General features: G+C 39.7%; 1 protein-coding gene across 2 annotated transcripts in view; it reads right to left on the bottom strand.

Annotated features, from left to right (window-relative positions):
* Window positions 1–19,629, bottom strand: part of LAMA4 (laminin subunit alpha 4) — a 99,640-nt gene extending 80,011 nt beyond the window's left edge. For both annotated transcript variants that reach the window (XM_031611161.2, XM_031611162.2), the window contains exon 1: window positions 18,982–19,629. In XM_031611161.2, the coding sequence (XP_031467021.2) occupies window positions 18,982–19,182 (201 nt within the window). In that variant the 5' untranslated portion in view covers window positions 19,183–19,629. The remainder of the gene's footprint in view (window positions 1–18,981) is intronic.
* Window positions 19,630–20,538: the final 909 nt, after the last annotated feature.

Raw genomic sequence — 20,538 nt, 5'->3', positions numbered from 1 at the left:
GAGCTGATGAGAATATTACTGAGATCTTCAGAAATTACTTGCCCCACCTTCTTTTAACTGGTACTGAAGAAGACCGTCCCTGACGTGACAGTAAGAGCCTGAGATACACCAGGCTCTCCTGAAATATTTTTTTGTAGCTGACTCTACAGTACTTTCTGTATTCCCTGGTCCCTGATGTCACTTATTCCCGCACTGGCCTAATAATCTCTTCTCATGCCCACTTTGAGTACGATGTGAACACCAGGACTACAGCGTGGGTGCAGGATGGTGATTCCTCCACTGGCTTGGAAGCCAGCCTGAATGCGGTATTGCTCCCTGTTCTACTGGTGGCTGGAGCTAACCCTGGCACAGTGCTACAGCTGAATTGCTTCTGGGGCCTGGGATCTTGGATGTCTGCCTGGTGCTATAGACACAATATGGAGCACCGGATACCAAAAGCTGAGGTTCATTTGTGTGTTAGCTTCCATTCTCAAGGGTGGATGGATCCTTTTATCCAGTCGGATGAGCTTCTTGTTTAGGAAATAACATATGTTATAAGATGACTAACAAGATTTAAGAATGAGGCTTACAAATGAATCATTAGTCTGGTCTTATCCCAGAGAGCTCCAAGGATCTGAGATGGACATAAATGGAGAACTCAGTTGCCTTTAATGTTCTTACACACAATATTTTATCTGCTTTGCTCTGGAAACACTTTCATAGATAATAGCTCCCGGGAGGAAAAGCCTTCACCTCACCACTTTGGAACAGCAGAAATACTATCCGTTAGTGCTGCTTGTTTCTTTCAGTTGTTTAGTCTTAGTCTTAGAACTGTAGACTGACTCCCACCAGACTAAGGATTTCAGCTGAATGATTACGCCACACACTGTGGAAGGCAGACAATTATTTTCTAAATTGAAAACAGATTCTTTTCCCAGTGTCTTTCTTGGCAATATTTCTCTTTATCCATACAATTTTAAGGCATGCTATGTTCTCTGATGCCCTGCAACTGGTGGTTGGTCCTAGATGATCCATGAGAGCCTGAAGCCTGGCTCTGCAGGTCTAAGCAGAATTGTTTCTGACATAGGATGGTGAATATGGATGATGGAAATGTATGTCTTTGCGCAAAGATGTCTAAACAAATTCTTCATATGGCCATAAATATTATTTGCTTTAAACTTCAGCTGGGGTAAGTCTGCCTTGCAGCCAGTTCTCTCACCCAGAATAAGCAAGTTAGGTGCAGGACAGCACAGTGTCACTGGAACCAGCTGCATGGGCCTGGTTGCATAGTTGTTGAAATAGCATACTGGGAAACAATTTACCTCCTACTCTGAGTGGACACTACAGTACTTCTCAGCCCCCAGAGACATCTGTCCCAACCTGGAGTGTCTGCTATCATGGCTGTCAGAGACACTTGAAGATGAGATGCAGGTGCCTAAGTCACTTGGGTAATTTCTGTTAACATCATCTTCTCAGAACTATTCAGTTCATCACAATAGCTTGGGAACTGATATTTTAAACTCTGGGTTGCATCAATTTAAACCAGAAATGAGGTATTGACAATGAGTGCTATGAGGGAGATGGGAATGAGATGAAAATTGGATGCAGATTGTTTTCTTGAGTTTCAGAAATTTTCTCAGGCAATCTCAATTATTCTGATATGTTTGTGTTGCTCCTTGCCCTACCAGTGATAATGGAGTGATCTGTTAGTTGTTCCAGGGTGTGAGCCAACGCTGTATTTATAAAAAGAAGTGTCAGAGTGTTGAGCTAATTGAGGGATTCAAATGGCCAAATGTTCTGGGAGCAGAAAATAATGGCATGCAAAGCACAAACAGGTCTGGAACAAAAATGGAAATACCTCCCTGTAAAAAACCGTTATGTAGGCAACTGAGCGAGGAACATTTCCATCCACTGGCTGTTTCTGAAGACAATTAGTAGGCCAGAAAAGCTAGGTCTGCATTAGCAATTACACCTTCACAATTCTTTTTTTTTTTTTTTTTTTTTTTTGCCCACGGGACAATGTCTATTCCAATTCAAACTGAAAAGTCCCATCTAATGTGGATCTTGCTGAGCCCTTGAAAATCTTCTATACCCCATAGTGCATTTAATTTTCTTTTTTTCCTTGCATCTGGCTTTAGTTATTACATTTCTTACAAACAAGAACCAGCTGTGGTGCTGCAAGTGCTGTGGAGCCTGTAGCCATGTTCTGTTGCTTTAGGCCTTCCTGATGGTATGAGTGTAGGCTGGGACTGAAGATGGCAGTCCAGATACATAGGATATGAATTTATTGCCATATATGTTCAAACAGTTTCGCCAATTTGATTGCAGCTGCTCTTGGTCTCGATTCCCCATTCCTTTCCTGCTGCCAGATAGCAGCTATGCTGGAGTAGGTCTGTTTGTTGTGATACCCTCTCTTTTGGCTTGCTTTTCCCAAAAGAAAAGTGCTGTGACATGCACTGAGTGTTCTCTGTGGTTTCATCCATGTTAGACTACTAAAGAAGGGCAAGGCATGGTTTCAGGCACTGGCTTATGGCAAATACAGAGTTTAAGTCTGTGGGTATGGGCTGTGTTATGCTACTGGACAAGGAGGTCCCCAGACTGCTTTATTAAGTAATTCAGATGTAGCCATTGACTCTGTCATCTAACAGTAAAAAAACATAGCATGTTTCTTTAGTTAGTACTGGAACTTATGACTTTCCTGTGAATATATAAAGCACAAAGGGTCTCTTTCTTTGGCAATAAAAGTCTCTCTTGGATCCTCACCAGTATTTGTTATTTCCAGAGTTTTCTCTTGAGTGCTGGAGATGTGGATTCCTGGCTAAATGGTCTACATTATATAACTTCAGCCTTTGTTATATTCCGTATACTCATGACTTTCAGTCTTGTACCAGAGACCTCATTGGATTTGGCACAGAACAAATCCAGAAGAAAAAGATGGTGTTTGCTTCCAGGATTGTTGTAAAAGAGGAGGCAGATAGGGCACTTGGGGAACTGAAACTGAAGAATGGCACCTGTGTAGCAGTCAGGGCACATTAGCTGCCATGTCACTACTATGTTTAGTGTCCTGTGAGACTTAGCTGTAGCTGGCTTTGTGCATTTATTGCCTTGGTACTATAGAAAGAGTCAAAAGGTGTGCTTTCCTCCAGGGCTGGGAAAGATCGTCACTGGGCTGCACAGATGTTCAGATAGGTGGGCAAGGATCAAACATCATGGTGTTGCTTAGCAGATTTTCACTTTAAAAGTCAATTCATGGTAGTGAAAGTGAATGCAAACTGGTCACATTTAAATTGTTAGATTCAGAATCTGGTGATTAAATTAAAATTAGCTGGATTAACTAATATCCCAAACGTGAAAACACAAATAACTTCTGTTGTAAACACCTGTATTTTCTGTGATTTTTGATTCTGTGAGGCAAAAATGAAGGTTTTTTCATTTCTGGCAATGGCTTCACTGTATTTCTTTGTATGTTAAAAGGGTAGAGAACTGTTTGTAGCATAAATTAAGATGTGCTAGTCAATCCATGGTGACTGCTCCTGAGCATGCTCTTAGCACTTTGCAAAACTATTTTATTTTCACCTTCACTGAAATAGAATTAAATTAATTCTTATTAGCGGTCATCTGGTGATGTTCAAGGACATACACAGATATTGTGGCTGAGTCTACATACCACAGCTTATTCACCTGTTTTATCTTGATGTTTCAACAAGCACATTGGAGATGTAATTTTAGTTTGGAAGACTTTTTGTGCATTAGAGTTTCCATTTTTCTGCAGACTGAGCTGTTCTGTAAAAATGTTGTCAGAACACATATTCTTGAAAGTTCAAGTCTGAGAACTGTGACAGGTGATATAATAAGTTGCCTACTTATAGAAACATATATATGGAGAATTATGACACATACTGTGAATTATTTGTGTAATAGTATCACTTGACATAGATTGATCAAGGGTGATCCATGCAACCCTCAAAGTTCTCACTGCACTGAGTATAAGAAAAGAAGAAAAAAAAAAAAAAAAAAGAAACCTTCCATTATCGAGCCTCACCTCTGAAACCAGGGAACAGGGAAAAGAAACAGAAAAATGTTACTCTTGTAATATACCAGGCTTCATCTTAGCCACTGATAACTGTCAAAGGCAGACATGACTAGTAAAGCACAAGTTTTCATTATATTGATTGAAAGAATTAGACACATTGAATAGAGCAATAGATTCTTCCCTTCTTGATAGCTTCACATCAAGATGTAATGTTTTTCTGGGAGGTATGGTTTAGCCTAACAGAAGTTTAGGATTCAACATAATATTAATTCCCTGAAACTCAGGATCTTTTGCTATGCAGGGCTGAATGAATACTCTAAAAATCCTCCACTCATTTTAAAATCTGGAGGTCTATGGAAATGACCAGTCTGCTGAAATACATGGCATTGCCACAGAAACAACAGCCATTTGTTCGCTGGGGATCAACCCAACCCAAACATAGTTGCTTATGTTTGTTTATTTTTAATATACAATATTTGGAATTGGCAGACACAGTACGGGGGCCTTTTAGAAGATTGTTTGTGTAGGCCAACTTGAATAAATACCCTACTGCCCTTCCTAAAAATAAAGATGTTTTCCTGCTTGGATATCTCCTGGTATTTTTATTTATTATTTATTGGAAATTAGAACATTAGATGAAAAGCTCTGAGAAAGCAGTCGTCTACTGTACATTTGATGATATTCCAGTTTTCTCTGTTTTCTTCAGAACAGTAGGATTCCTTTCCAAAAAAATTCCTGGTCTTTACTGCCTACAATGTGTTTGCATTTGGAAATAATCTCCAACCAAATACTCACAGAAAAAAAAAAAAATCAGCATTTAGCAGATATCACTGGCATGCCTATGTCAGCAATGAAGGCAGGCTGAACCTCATAAGACCTCCTTGGCCCAGGTGCACACTGTGCTGACACAGCTGTGGCTGTGCTGACCTAGGGGCACCTAGGCCTGCAACCCTTGCAGCTGGGTAATGGGATGCCTGTGTAAGGCAACCAAACCACAGCAGGCTGAGCATCATCAGTGTGGAGATTTCCACATGAGAAGAAGCTAATTAGACTTCCTTTGGTTGGTTTAAAGAAAATGCATCTAAAGTAGGTCAGCTGTGCCTATTGTTTGTCACTGATTGCAAAGGGAGACTTGCTAGTTCAGATATAGGTGAATTACCCAAGCAGTTGTGTTGTTACATTTGAGTTAGCTTGATTCTGGCTAGTTTAAAGTGTATGTTTCCCTTCATTCAGATAGCATCTCCTTTGATTTTTACAGCTAGCTTTCAAAGCTTTCTATTATATTGCCCTGCACTGGTACTACCATCTCCACTGAATACTTGTGCATTCAAAAATCCACAAGCAAAATATTTTCAGCCCATTCCTAAGATATATTTTTCTTCTTGGATGTGGGAGAGAAAGGATGAATATATGCTAACACCTTTGGTAAAAAAAGCTGTAATTCTTACAGAGTTAAAAAATACTGCTGAACATTGCTATCTGAGAATTGATTTTATTGCTCCTAATAATTCAGTCGCACCTCAGTTTGATGGCTTTGGGCAGCACTGAGCATATTTAAGAAAGGACAAAGGGAAATGGTTTCAAACTAAAAGGGGGGAGATTTAGATTGGACATAAGGAAGAAGTTTTTTACAATAAGAGTAGTGAGGCACTGAAACAGGTTGCTCAGAGAGCTGCTGGATGACCCATCATGGAGTGAAGACATTCAAGATAAGGCTGGAAGGGGCTCTTAGAAACCTGGTTAGCTGTAGGTATTCCCTGTTCATTGCAAGGGAATTAGACTAGGTGGCCTTTAAAGGTCCTTTCCATCTCAAACAATGCTTAGGTTCTGTGACTGTATGAAAGAAATTTGTAGGCAATTATTATTAAGACTTTTTACTGTCATCTGAAATACTCTGCTCATTCCAAACAGTGACTTCAGTTCTAACATGTGCCTATGAGATAAAAGATTATCTAATTTTACAAAGGGCGAAACTCATCCTTACCATCATATTAGGGTTGCTACGTTCACTCCTGGCTCAAGCTGCAATTGAGCATTGCAGCTGTATGCAAGAAGGGTTCCGAGTTGTTGTGAGTGACAATCTACAGAACTAACTTGTGTTTGGCAATTCCTTGAACAGCTACAGAGCAAAGCTCTAGCAAAGAAAGAAGCATAAACCCATTCTGAGGATATATTCCGGTTCCCTTCAGAAAGCACACATTTTCTGCACTAAAAATATGCTTGGGATGTAAGTAAACAAAGTAAGTGTTTGACCCCTACTACTCTACAAGGCAGAATTTTTACAGCTTATCATGTTTGGGAAGTATTAATTACACAGCAAACTTTTTTACCTCCAATAGATATGAGACTCTTACTTATAGTGTTTCATTCAGCTAGAAAATAGTGGGGGCACCAACGTGAGTACTAACTCTGCTTCTCAGCTCAAGGAATAATTGATGTCCAGTACTTTTAAACATGGACTTTTAAAATCCAGACTGCCAATGGAAACTGATGGACTTTTGACTATGCTCCCTGGGAGCAGAGTAACAGACATCTCAATCCCTCCAAGTCAAAGACATGTTATTCACAAACACAGACACAGAAATTTAGTTCAGTCTGCTGGGAAATTTCATGCAAAAAAAAAAAAAAAAAAAAGAAAGAAAGAAAGAAAAAAAAAAGAGCTGTAATGACCCTGTGCTCCACTGTCCTGACCTTCCTACCCTCCTCTCAATTTATTCACAAAATATAAAATCTGGCAGATGTACAGTACACTCTGTGTGCATGAGCAGGTTGGTGCAGTTCTTCTACAGGAGAAACTTGAGAGAGCGGTCTCTATTTCTCAGTAGCAGAAATGGTTGAGGTATCAGATGACTGCATTTAAACACTTTGATTTTTGTTACTCCTCATACCTGCCAAAAGGATCCATCTTTACAACTACATTTGATGCAACTCTGCGTAGGTCATGTGGACAAAGGATATGATGGAATCAAACACTATGTGACCATATGATTTGGGATAAAAATTATCTAATGAAATTTTCTCTGCTTTATTTTTTTTGGATTTTTGGAGGCAGACAATAGAGAATATTTCTGGAAGTTGTCCTTTATATAAAAGGGCTCTTTATATAAAAGTACTTGATAACTGTCATTCATTTTTCTGCCCCCCCCCCCCCTTTTTTTTTTTTTTATAGTTACAACTATAGGTGCAAATAATTTGTATATCAATTTCTTCTAGCTCTGAAGTCCGTCAGATGTGGATGGATTTCAGTTTTCCAAAGGAAAAAGAATAATCTTATTGATAGGAAACTGTGTTGTTTCAAGTTTCCTCAAAAGCTTAGTGACTACTTGAGCCTTGAGGGGTTTATTGCAGACAGCATGTTCCCCCCCATTAGGTCCATTTATTTATAGTGAGATATTAATTAAATCTGTGGCTCCTCAGTTTGTATTCATAACACTCATCCACTCCAGTTGTTATTTACAGATACCCTTTAGTCCTGTCTGTATTATGTGTCTCTTTCATTGGCAACAAGGCTTGAATGTCATTTAAATGGTCTTACAGTAAATGTCATCCAGATGAAATGGTTGCTCATTGGCCCTTCATGGGGGGAGGCCTTTGTACTTGGGCTGTTTCTATTAATGGTACATAAGAACATTACATTGATGGGTCGTGGATCTCCATTTGTCCCCAGTCAGCTTCCACAGCCCTTCTGCTGATGTCTTGTTCTTTGCTTGTGTCCTTCTGGTCTGGATTTTCATTGGTCCTCTTATCTCTCCTCTCCATTTGGCATTTCCTTGCATCTTGTTCTAGTCACTCATCCACTTCATGATATATCCATCACCTCTAGTCTACTAAAGCCTACACAGTGATAGTTTCATTATATTAAGTTTGAAATTAACATAAGGAAAATATTGCTTTTCACTAAATAGTTGAGAAAATTATTGTCTTGTTTTTGTACATGGGCTCCATTGTCCATGTTCATAAAGATACCAAGACCCAAGAAAATACACTGTTCCACTCATCTTGTGTGACTATGCACATCAATCTTTCCCTCAGTTTTTCCATCTATGAAATGGAACAATGTCAGTAGTGGTCTTTGGGAAGGGCTTTGTTGTATGCTAGTGGAAGTGCTACATAACAGCTTTATTTCCATAATAATTATTACTATTCACACCCATGGTTTCAGGCCTTTATAAAACTCCATTGCCATTCAATGTACTTCATTTTTTTGATCAAGACAGGCTTTCGTATTTTTTCATGTTTCCCCAAGTTGGTGTCAAATCCAGGAAGGCAGCAACAAAGAACATCATCTGCAGAACTTCCATTAGCTCTAGTTTTCACAAGAAGAACCTCTGTATACCCAATGTAATCGACATCAATGAAACAAGTCATTAGGAGTATTGTGTACAGTTCTGGGGCCCCCAAAACAAGAAGGACATAGAGCTGTTGGAGCAAGTCCAGAAGTGGGCCATGAAAATGATCAGAGGGCGGGAGCACCTCCACTGTGAGGGTAGGCTGAGAGGGCTAGGAATCTTCAGCCTAGAGAAGAGAAGGCTCTGGGGGGACCTTATAGGAGCCTTCCAGTATCTGAAGGGAGCCTACAGGAAAGCTGGGGAGGGACTTTTCATAAGGGCTGGTAGCAACAGGACAAAGAGAAATGGTTTTTTAACTGGAAGGGGTAGATGTAGATTAGATATTAGGATGAAATTCTTTACAGTGAGGTGGTGAGACACTGGAACAGGTTGTCCAGTGAGGTGGTGAATACCCTCTCCCTGGAAGCATTCAAGGCCAGGCTGGATGGGGCTTTGAGCAGCCTTGTCTAGAGGGAGGTGTCCCTTCCAACTCAAACCATTCCATGCCTCTATGATGATTCTATGATTTCTTTTAAGAGAAGTAGTCAAAACAACTGGGAATAATGTATATCCCCATATGACAAACATTTCTAACAGCCATTACTTATTTTCAGTGTCTGCTATGATAAGTTGTTGCTAGTCCCATGACTTCAGTCTTTTTAATCCAGTGCTGAAAGAACTTTTTTGGATTAGTCAGGGAGAAAAAGAAAGACTGTACTAAAATTTCACATAAAAAAGTGAAATTAACTTTGTAGGAATGGTTTTAAGGTGTTCAAGGGATTTCTGTTTGCTTTGCTTTGCTGTCTTTGTACTTGAGCCTATAAATCCCTATGTAGTGACACTTCAGAAGAATCTTTGTCTTCTCCTGCAGACGAGGCTTTCAGAAATTAGTAACAGAGCCATTGACCAGACCCACTCACCAAACATATTCTGTCAGCAAAGTCATTGTAAAAAGAGATAGGCAGAAGTCCTGTTCTACACTGCGAGGGGCTCCACAATTTGCACACAGAACCAAACACCTGCTCTTGAAATTTATTTCTTTTCTATTGATGTTTGCTAAATTAATCTGAGCTTTGAGACCTTGCAAACCTAGAGAATTAAAACGAAATAAGATTGTTCACCAGCTTCCCCTAAGCCCCCAAGCACTATTTATAATTTCTGTAAGCCTACATTACCTCTGGTCCAAATTCTTTTGGATGACAAAGGTCACATTCTAACTATTATTACTGAAGAAGTGAATTCTCAGTGTGACATCATAGGCAGGCAGTTAATTACCCCATTTACTAGGACACTACAGCTGTTAGATGAATATTTGCATGCAAAAAGCCACTGTACTGAATTTGCAGTTTCAAGGGCAGAAGCCTCACATAAATTGGTTGCAATTTCAAACTTATTTTTAAAATATTCATGATAGATTTTATAATAAGCAATCTGATGTAGTACATTAAATTTCTGTATTGTTTGCTTCAATTTCTGACATTGCTAGCTATGAAATACTTATTGCTTCCAGTGCTCCATTGATGCTGCAAAGCAGGAATTAACCAGAAGTTGATGATGAAGTTTTGGACACAATACGGGTAATATTTTTTTATCCGCTTGTCCTGACAGGTATCTCAATTCTAATTGCATTTAATGAGATTACAAACTAAAGCAATTACTTGAATTACAAAATAACAAGCTTTCTATTTTGTTATTTAGCTTACAAATGTGAAAGCAAATTATTTCTTGTTGAATGTCATTCAGTGAAAAAACTCCGACGTCATTACATATTCTCAAATTGAATTCCAAGGTGTGATAGTTCTATGAAAATTAAGACTTTACTTGGCAAATTAATCTAATAATAGGGTTTTCTTGAGTTTTCATGTATACGAAATAGTCATTAAAACCGCAGTGGTGTGTTTTTTTGATCCTCAGCAATCTGAATCTCTTAATGTCAAAATCAACAACAACAACAAAAACAACCAATATGTCACTGATTTTGAATCCATAATTTTTTTCAGTAAACAGATAGTTCAATGAGTGATGAAAGAAACAAAGCCCTGTTTCCTATTACTAGTCTCCTTTATCTTGTCCCCTGTGTGTGGCTCTCAATATCATCTCTTTTTGTCTGTGTCTCTGATGATGTCTCAGTAAGTGCACAGTGCAGTGGCTGCTCTGCAGTCATGCATGCCATGCCTGGCCAGCCTGCAGCTGCTAAGGGGAATGTCTGATGACTGAATTTAATCTGATTTCCACTCAAACAAGAAACACCATAAGATCATCATTTATATATAAGGAACAGTTGAGTTCTCCTCAAAATTCACTGAAAAAAAAATTATTTTCATTAAGGAAGACAGGACAAGGCCCCTAACAATAACAGACAACTTGAATACCTCAGTTGCTGGCTTATTCCTGACAACTGGGAATATGCATCACCTGAAGAGTTATCAACTCATCAGCTTCCAAAATAGAACTTTATTTCTGATGATAATAAACACCAGATTATGCTGCTGGCAGAAACTGTCATCACAAAGTTTTGGACAAAACACTCAGTGGTTGCTAAAACTAAAACTTGCAAGATTGAAACCAGTTGCTTTGACTGTAGATAACACTCTGCTGGCAGAGATGATACAGAAAAAAAGTTGTTTCTATTTTTCCCTGTTGCATAGAGAAGTTTGGAGTTGGAGGGAGAGGGTATATGGCTCGTCATCCCTGGGTAATCCCCAAACCAATAAACAAAGCAGAGAATGGCAAAAAACCACATGGAGATCCCCTCCCAGACCACTGTCACAGTATTCTTGTTCCTTGGAGGGGTTTGTGCTATGCCTCCATTGCAATGGTGACAGAGTAACTGTGACTCCCATAAAAACAATCCAAAGCTGAAAGCCAGATGGCTTTATGTGGAGAAAAAGCATTATCTATTGCCTTAAGAAGGTAATTGTGTTTAATTTTCAAAATTTCCTGTGTTGAAAATGTTTCCAGACTGTTACCCTTTCTCCAGTCCAAGTGAAAAACAAAATGCCCTTCAGCAACAGAGATGGGGTTGGGTCCAACATAAACACTTCTCAGTTAGGCATTCTCCATCAAAGTGCATAGTCATTTTTTCCATATACAGTGAGAAAGACAAAGCCTCTGCTTAAAAGGCATTCTTCTCCAAAGAGGGGAAGGGCTAAAATGTCTTAGCTGTCTGCAAGCTGGCTAAGGATTAGAGTTTAACACCAGCCTCCATTCCAATGTACTTATTGCTACAGCCACTAAGTAAAAATATTACTGTTACAGATGTTCACTACTGCAAATAGAAGATCTGCAGCTGGAAAGGCTGCTATTTGACTTTCCTCTTTCAAAGAAAACACCAAGCTTATTCAAGAAAAACAATTTACAGGAAAATGGATAAATAGTTTTGCTTTGTTTCATCATTAACCCCCCTCCACCCAGTCCCCACAAATCACTCACACAAAATGCGCTATCTGAGCTGTATTCCATTCACCTGAGTCCTCCACATAAGGGGGAAATAATCAGTTGATGTAGTACAGCACTCCCAGAGAAATTTCCAGACAGACACAAATTTTTTGTAGAGATAAACAATAAAAGTGTTTCTTAAAGCATGTATTACTTCACTTGTGGGACAGCATTAAATCAGGTATGGTAAACCTGAGAAAGATGGTCAGGTGTGACTGAAGCTGCCTTTGATTTCCCTTTTGCCACAACTACCTCACCAATTTTCTAGTATTTCCTGGTTTGATTTTACAGCTCTTTGACATTTTGGAATTGCAGTAGAGACATACAGCGATCATGTCTGGCTGGCAAAACATCAATTTAAAAGCCTGTTAGTACCAAATGCAAGTGTGAAAAACTTGACAGATTAAGAAAAGGAGCTTTCATCCATCTCTGCTCCCCAAGAGGGGCCTGATAGTGGACAAAATGGGACAGCTGATGGAAGGTGCCATGTTTCTTGGGCTGTATTCTCAGCACAGTTTCCAGCTTGGTGGTGCTAGCACCTTGCAAATGTGTAAGAAGGAAGGAAGGCAGCTCTGCATGGTTAATTTTGTGCTACAAGTCCTGCACCCAGAGATGCTCTCTGATTGATACTTGGAGGTGGGCAGAGGAAATTTCAGGGCTAAGGAAAAGAGATGACCTGTCTTGATCTTTCACTGCCTCGCTACCCATGGCTGGTTTCATCATGGACAATGAAGGAATCGTTTTCTTATTGTCTCAAGGAAGGGAAAAATAGATTCATCAGGAAGAAAGAAGAAAGTCATCTTTTTCTCCATCCCTCAGAGAAGTCCCTTACTTGAACTCCAGATTTCAGTTGACTTAGAATTAATTAACTGGTGCCTTACTAATGTTGTAGAGCTCCTGCAGACAGTCCCTTCCATTGATAGGAAAGTAGAGAGACAGATAAAACATAAACCTGCAGAAAGATGAAGTCTGTTCATCTCTTGCCACTGAAAAGTCTTTTCATTCAAAAGCAACAGGATGCAACTGGATCACTGGGTGGTAAGAGGGCAAAACAGCCCAGAAATGATCTGGTATAGATACTTGTTCCCTATGTATCTTCCTACATCTGGCACTAGCAGTGAAAGGTGAAAAAAAATCCTTTTTTATTCATTTTTGTTGGGAGGACAGAATTTAACTATCATTCATTTAGATAAAATGATAAAATTTATTTAGATAAAAATTTAGAGTTATAGAATCATAGAATGGCTTAGGTTGACCTTATAGATTACCTACTTCCAGCCCCCCAGGTCATTGCAAGTTGCTCATACTTCTTTTTTATTCATTATTTATTAAATTGTGATTCAATTTAGCACTTGTGCCAGTTCTTCCCATTCTCTCTGAATTCCCTGTGTCAGAACTTAATATCAGAAGTCCAGAACAAACTGTAAATTATCAGTGACTGGTTATATCTTAATCAGAAACAAGATCTATCTCTTGAGCAGATCACGAATACCAAGAACTGTAATTAAAACTGTAGATGTGTTATCACATAAAATCAGGATATGTTTTCTTTCAGTAAACAATTATTTTGTTGCTCCACATAGCCTCCAGAAAACCTGGAATTTTTAGTTCTTAACTTGCTTCCTATATCATGAATAAGAACAGGCATGAAATACCTTTTGTTGGTTTTCACAATCCTGAATAAACTTTGGTGCACTTTGCTGGTATCAGCCCAAATCTTTGTGAGAATTCACTGCAGTAGAGTTTAAATAGCATTATTCTGGTAGGTGCTTTATTTCTCAAAATAGAGAACACTATCCATCTGCCTCATCCTTTGGTTCTATTCACTTTAGCTTCCTACAATTTAAAAAGTTTGGTGTCTGTGGCTCTGCTCCTAACAGCTGATTTTCATTAAAGCTTTGATGAGAAACTTAAGCTGGAATCACAAACATCTGCAGTAAAACTTCCTCCCTGCTAATAGAAGCTTCTCAGAACATAACCTTGTTGAAAAAAGAAAAAAAAAACCCAAACTGCCCTTTATGGGAGTTAACCTAATGTAACCCTAAGGGTCTGAAATCAAATTATTTAAAGATCTGCTTTTTCAATGGTAGGTGCAGTTTCCATTAGTTTAAAAGAATATAAAGATTTCTGTCAAGCTAAAGTCCTTTTTTCCTTTAGACTTCAGGATTAAGTCTTCTACTATTTCTTTTAGAGCTAGTTTGTTTTGAAGAGAGTCATACTACAAGTAAGGATCACCTGATACCTTCTCTAAACAGTCTGCAAGGCCTCCTGTTCCAACGCTTTTTGGATAAAGGCAATTTGGTGATAATTTGAGTATTTGTTAACAATTGGCTAGGGTTTTTGCTTGTTCTATTTCAGATATTTAATGTAAACTATTCTAGAGAGGTGAGGTTGTCACGGTTTCTGCACTCATTATTGTTTATTACCTTAGAAAACCAGAAAGAAAGTACCTCAGATATTGATCTTGTTTTTAAAAACTTAGATTAGCAGATGCTGCTAAAAGTCAGGTGGGAAAAAATGATGGTTAAACGTGATTTTATTGTGTATGCTCCTGCAGTTCACTTGTGCCTCTTACTGTCTTCTATAGTAAATAACTCATTTTTATCTTGGCTATTGCAATAATTTCCTTTAAAGGACTACTCTCATTTTGCCTTCCGCTGTGTCAAAAGCACTGATGCTGAAAACAGTTTTTAATTTATCCATTGATACCATTCTTTCCTGCACTCTGAGAACTGGCTCTCTGCCTTCTCCCCACTACTTCAGATTTTATTATTATTTTTTTTTTTTTTACCCTTAAGGCTTTGGATTATCTCATTCTTGCTCTATTTTTTCCCTCTCCTTCAACTATTTACTTCCTTTCCCACTATATGCTTCAATTCTTTCCACAGAGGATGTTTCAATTCATCTTTTCTCACTTAGCAAATATCTCCACAGAATGTCTTCTCTTTTTTTCCACTAATTCTTTCTCTATAGCCCTCCTATATTGGGTTTTCTGTGTTATTTTCTGGAACCTCCTGTAGTATATAAGAATGAACTGAATCTTCATCTGGATATCACCTTACATTCATTTTGCATTAAAGTGAGTGACTACACAATATGATTCACAGGGAATCCTTTGCCATGTTCTCTGGTATTTGTATTTTAGGTCTTGCCCCACTGATTTTTCTTGCCTGATACTCTATGCTACTCCATTGATTACAAGCAACTTTGATCCTACTGGGAAATAAAATTGGTATCTGTACAATTAAAGTCATAATGTCAGTGAAATCTGCAAATATAAATGTTGACAGTAGCAGGCTTTAGATCCGAATGGTGATGTACAACCTACCTCTTATTTTAAAGGCATGTTTTAGACAGTGGGATGTAACTTTTATCAGAAGGTAGCTCTAGTTTTCATTTGTCTCGCTACCCCCTTTTCCTTCTGCCCTCTTTAAGCAAACAGGTTGAATACAAAGCCAAGGGTTCTCAATGTTTACAATTCACTTGTTTACTTTCATTTGCGGTTAGGCTGTCAGTCTGAAATTCTATCATCTCTGATGAGCCTTCCTTGCAAAATATTTAAATTCGTCTTTATTTGGAAAAAAAAAATCTTTAATTTAATACAATCAGCTGCAGTTGGGTTACACTGATGAGCTGGATCTGGAGCTTTGGGCTCATGCTCCCTCAGGATTTCAGAACTGTAATATCTCCCCTGCATGCCTTATTTTGCTCCTATCCCAAGAACTTAGACATCTTAAATTGCACGAGTGAGGTGAGTACTTCACAGAGTGCTGTTCATACTGATCTGCCTCTTGATAGGCAATCCAATGCAACTGGATCCATTCTCCATTGCTTATTTACCTTTAACATTTAAATTTGTAACTAATTTTTACTATGAACACATTATTTTTGATTTCCACTTGTTGCATTTAATTGTACCTTCGTGTGTTAGATCAATGAAACTCTTATTGAAAAACTGTTGTTTGTGCATGTCCTTATGCAATTAATCCCCTGAGCTAAGTATGTTGAATTATAGAATCTCTCAATTACCTTCAATCTCCTAGCAATTTAATCCTTTTCATAATACTTTTTGAATAATGTTCAGCAATTTATAGGAATTTTTGTTGAAACAGTGGCATAGATTAATTATTTTACAATGGCCAATACCAGTGCTCATTATGCAGATAACATGGCCTTGCATTTGGTGGAATGTAGTTAATTTAAATACCTAAATGTTTTCTAATCTTTAGCTAATTAATGGAGCCATCCTGAAGTAAGTCCTTGCAGGGGAAGAGCCTCCTTTGAGGGAAAACCAGTAGGAATTAGGGAATTTGAAAACCTGGTGCCTCCATTACTCTCTGTGAAATTTGGGCTTACACTTGAATGCAATACCTGATTCAAATTAAAAAAAGTTTAGGCATAGGTTACATGCCTAAGTTATATGTACTGAACCCCAGTTACGTATTCATTTATTACCAGGGCACCAAGCTATTTAGATATTGCCTGAGGTCCAACTCATACGCACGATCCACGTTGTGATGGGGTACAGCAAGTTAGCCTAGTATTGAAAATATAGTTAGTCTCTTCTCTCTGCCATAAAGAGAATTTCATTCAAATCCAAGGTACAGGAAAGCTCCACTATAACATTAATTCTGAATTTTTTAAACTGCTTCTCCAAGTGCCTCTAAGTTTAAGGTTGCCAAACTTGAGAAAGGAAGAGAAGTGGAAAACTAAGAAATATGTGCTAAGACATACTTGTTTACATTAACTGAGGTTGCCTGTTCTTCTGTCAGTTCATAATATTAGCTTCTACCAGGAATTAAGAACATCACATTGCTTGCATATTAGAAGCTCCTGCCAACTCTGGATTTCTGAAGACATTATGAAGTGCACACTAATGAGTGGGTCAGTACTGTCCATCATGTTGTCCACATGCTGAAATGCCATGCTTTCTATCTGCCCTGTGTTCTGCCTTCAGAGCTTGTTTGACTTTGCGGTTGAGTGGCACCACAGACCTCATGAAGGTCTGTGCACAGTAAGCCTGTGGTTCCCTTAGCTCTGCCTCGCTAACCAACCCCCTTATGTAACTTGGCACTATTCAATGTGACTAACAGCCTCTGTCTGCTTGGGAGAGCTGTGGGCCTGAGTCAATATTTAGATGAGAGAGCTGAATCAAGCCATGTTGTGTAAAGGAGTTTATACTGTGGTTCCCTGTGAGCTGTGGGCTAAGAGCTCAGGCTTGGAAAAGGCTGATTCAAAACTGCTGGGATAGGCCCTCTTCTCGTTGCTAAATGAGAGGTGATGGGCTCTAGGAGGAGGAAACCATCTGAGGGCTGGAAGAAACACTACCAGTTGTCACTCTTTGGTCCTCAGGTCAATCTCTGGGCTTAGAGCAAGCTCCCAAACCCCCGTTACCAGCTTGTGAATTATTGCAACACAGCCGTCAGTCCTATCCCAAAAGAACATCCTACTGGGCCTCTTTGGAAGTAGGCATGGAGGTGGGCCCTGAAACATAGTTATAGGGTCATTTGCATGTAGCATAGGAGCCTGAGCTGCTTCCTGGAAACATCATGCTGTCAAGAGCCCTGGCATAATTACTGGTAGCAGCATTCATTTGGAATATGGGATCTGAACAGTGTGTAAATGTCCCCATTGTAGGGGCTGGAAGAAATAAACTGCTGGAAGAAACACCAGTTAGTGAGTCTATTAGGTGAAGCTTCAGAGATGATTAAGATGGGTGAATGGAGCTAAAGTGTCATTCTTCTGTAAAGTCCAGTGTATATCCCACAGCACCTTCGTAAAGTCTATTAACATAAATTTTTGGAAAACCATATAACAGAATCATACTGAGAATGGCCACAAGAGATTTAGAGCCTTTATCCTATGAAATCCAGCTACAAAATCCATTCAACTCCTAAATTTGGCATTTCATTCACTTTCCATTTTGTAAACAACAGGTGGCAATGTGGCTTCCCAGGGACTGATCCCAGGCCGACAGCTCAAAGATGTACATCCCATGGTATGGAGCCCATCCAAACCTCCAATGGCCCCTCAGAGCCCCTACACTGAGCAGAGCAGGGCTTAGACTCCAGTTTTCTCACACGGGTCATGTTTCACAGCAAGTCCCTCACAGGGTAGACAGGCAGGCATTTTGAGAGGCTGCACTGCTGCTTGGAGCCACAGCAATGTGGGGGGTAGGCTCTGTTCAGTCCAGCATTAACCCCAACCATCTGAAAAGCTCGTACATTAATTTCCATGGATAACAGCTCTAATAATTAGAGTATGGGGGTAGATGGGTAGAATTAGTCTTGTGATATAAGAGATTGAGATCTTGATATTGTCATACTGACTTGGCTGTGCTAATCACACCTCATTTTTTGGATGTCATGCTAGAACAACTCTTTCCCTTCCCATGACCTTATGTAACTCAATTTGCCTTTTACTTTGCATCTCCCACGTATGAGACGTTACTGTCTCCCTCTCTCTGTGCACGTTGTAGTAATTTATTGTTTTCCCAAGCTGTGTTTTTTTTATAGTTCATTCCAGATGTGGCCCTGCTAGAATAAGTATTACCCTATCCTCTAACAAACACAGTGACTGCTAGAAAATTTTCCACAGTCAAAATTCTTCTCAGATCTCTGTAATTTTATTTGTCGCTAATCTCAACCTCATATTTTTTGGAAGGCATAAAATCTCTGCAGGTGTTTTCTCTGCAGGCTATTTCCTACATGCGTTTGATTTATTATCCTTGCTCATCACCAAAAGGAACTTTTGGAGGTGGATGGCATTCAGAAACAGAAGCATAAACTTCTACTGCACAGTGTTTGCCTCAAAAAGAGAGAAACTCTCTTTCAATTTAAGTGAGTTAAAATCTTAAGCATAAGGCAAGCAGAAAAGTGTAGTGACAATTAACCCTTCTAAAACAGCTCTGTTTGGACAAGCCTGCTTAGTTATGTTGGCAGGAAAGTTGGAGACGTGCTAGGCTGGTCTCACTGCAAAGCACAGCAGCTGCCTGCTCGCAGCAGGCAGGGCATGTGTGCATTCTGAAGTCCTGAACTGTTTCTCTCTAGTCTCCAAATGCAGCGTCTCAGACCCCCTGCAAAAATCTCCGGCATGGCTTTAAGGATCGAATGATTAAGCTAACGTTAACCAGATGGGAACTTCGACACAGACAGATGAAAGCAGAAAAGCGCAGACACCAGAGAGAGAACGCAGTTACTGTACCTCAGCAAAAGGCACCCAACTTCCAGTAGCTACTGACTGCTGCTGCCCTCTGATAACAGTAGCTTCTTGCGTGCTGACCGCTGAGCTACCTTCAATGTCAAACAGAAAGACGCTTCCCGCGCTCGAGGCTGTGCTGGAGGAGAAGCATCTCGAAAAGAATAATATAGGAAAAACCAGGGGCCAGGCGGAGATCAAAGCCATTTCCTCCCCTTACATCCAGCAGTGGTCTTCTAGAGTCTTAGTAATTGTTTACCCTCTTCTGCAATCAGCCCCCCTTGGCTTAGTGGTGCCTCAGTTATTTTAACTTTCTTTCAGCGTTCAGTTTCCAGATGTGGCACTTCAAGGCAGTCTAACCAGATCCTTATTTAAAAGGGTGAAAAAAAAAAAAAAAAAAAAGCAAAGAAGGGAAGAAAAGCGCTTTTGCTGCCTCCCTCTCTCGTTCACTCTCTGTGCCTGTGGCTCCTCTTTTCCCCAGAGGCTCCAGCTCAATAACATACAGATGGGCAGTGCTTAAGCAGAGAGTGTCAAGCGGAGGTTGTGTTCCAGGAAAGCACCGCTGGCTCCCCAGCCACCTTATCTCCCCCTGTCAGGATGCAGACTGACGCTGTGCGCGGTGCTCTGGCTTCCTTCACATGTTCACATCGTTCCCTTTTTACCTTTCGTGCCCAGACCCTCCCACTCCAACTTTGCTGTTCAGAAGTGAGGTCAGCTTTCCCCCCACCACCACCCCCACTGCTCTGTCTGGGTATCCTCAGCCCCTCTGTGCAAAGAGGGGGCATTTGTGACTAAGTTTTTTGTTTTTTGTTTTGGTTTTTTTTTGGTTTGTTTTTGTTTAACATCTTGCTTAGACAGTGGAAAGCAGAAAAGTGCCAAATTTATTAAAAGCTGCCCAACAACCTTTCTCTTTGGTCAGAGGGAGGGGAGGCTGTGGATGGGGGGAGGAGGAGGAGGCAGCCTGGCTGTGCCGTGGGCTAATAGGGCAAAGTGGTTGCTCTGACATGCTTCATTCAAGCCCTTTTCCTCAAGCCCACCTCTTGGCTTCTCAGCGGCTCGTGAAAAAGAATATCGTTCCCTGAAGTTTTGGAAAATGACTTCATCACTCAGACTCATGAACTTTTATTTACAAAGAGCATCTTGTATTCCTTTTTCAAGAGATGCTTTGTGAAGCCCTGCTAACAAGGCCTGCAGTGTATGAAAGCAAGCTTAATATATTGCCCACAGATGACCTAATTTTATGTCTACATCTCAGAAAGACAAAGCAAAAGCCTTCTTATGTTCTGGGGCAAAGTGAAGATGTAATTATACTAAAGTGCACTGCTCCTTCTGAGGGTTCAGTACCTTGTCCATTAGCTGTTCTATTTTCAGGACTTTATGACACCATTGCACTAGAGATTGGCTTTTTGGGCTTTGTTCTGAAAGTGTATTCCCACTTTTTCCTCTCCTTCCCTCTTCCCTTTCCAATCTGATTAAAGAAATTATGAATTGATTTCAATAGGGAATTAAGGGTAAAATAAAGTGCTTTGGTGATCTATGAATTTCACACACCTATGTGTTAAG

The sequence above is a fragment of the Phasianus colchicus genome, chromosome 2 (genome assembly GCF_987193195.1).
Source record: "Phasianus colchicus chromosome 2, bPhaCol1.hap1.1, whole genome shotgun sequence".
NCBI classification, from domain to species: Eukaryota; Metazoa; Chordata; class Aves; order Galliformes; family Phasianidae; genus Phasianus; species Phasianus colchicus.
The sequence above is the reverse complement of the archived record's forward strand: the minus strand, read 5'-3'. Positions and strand labels throughout refer to the sequence as shown.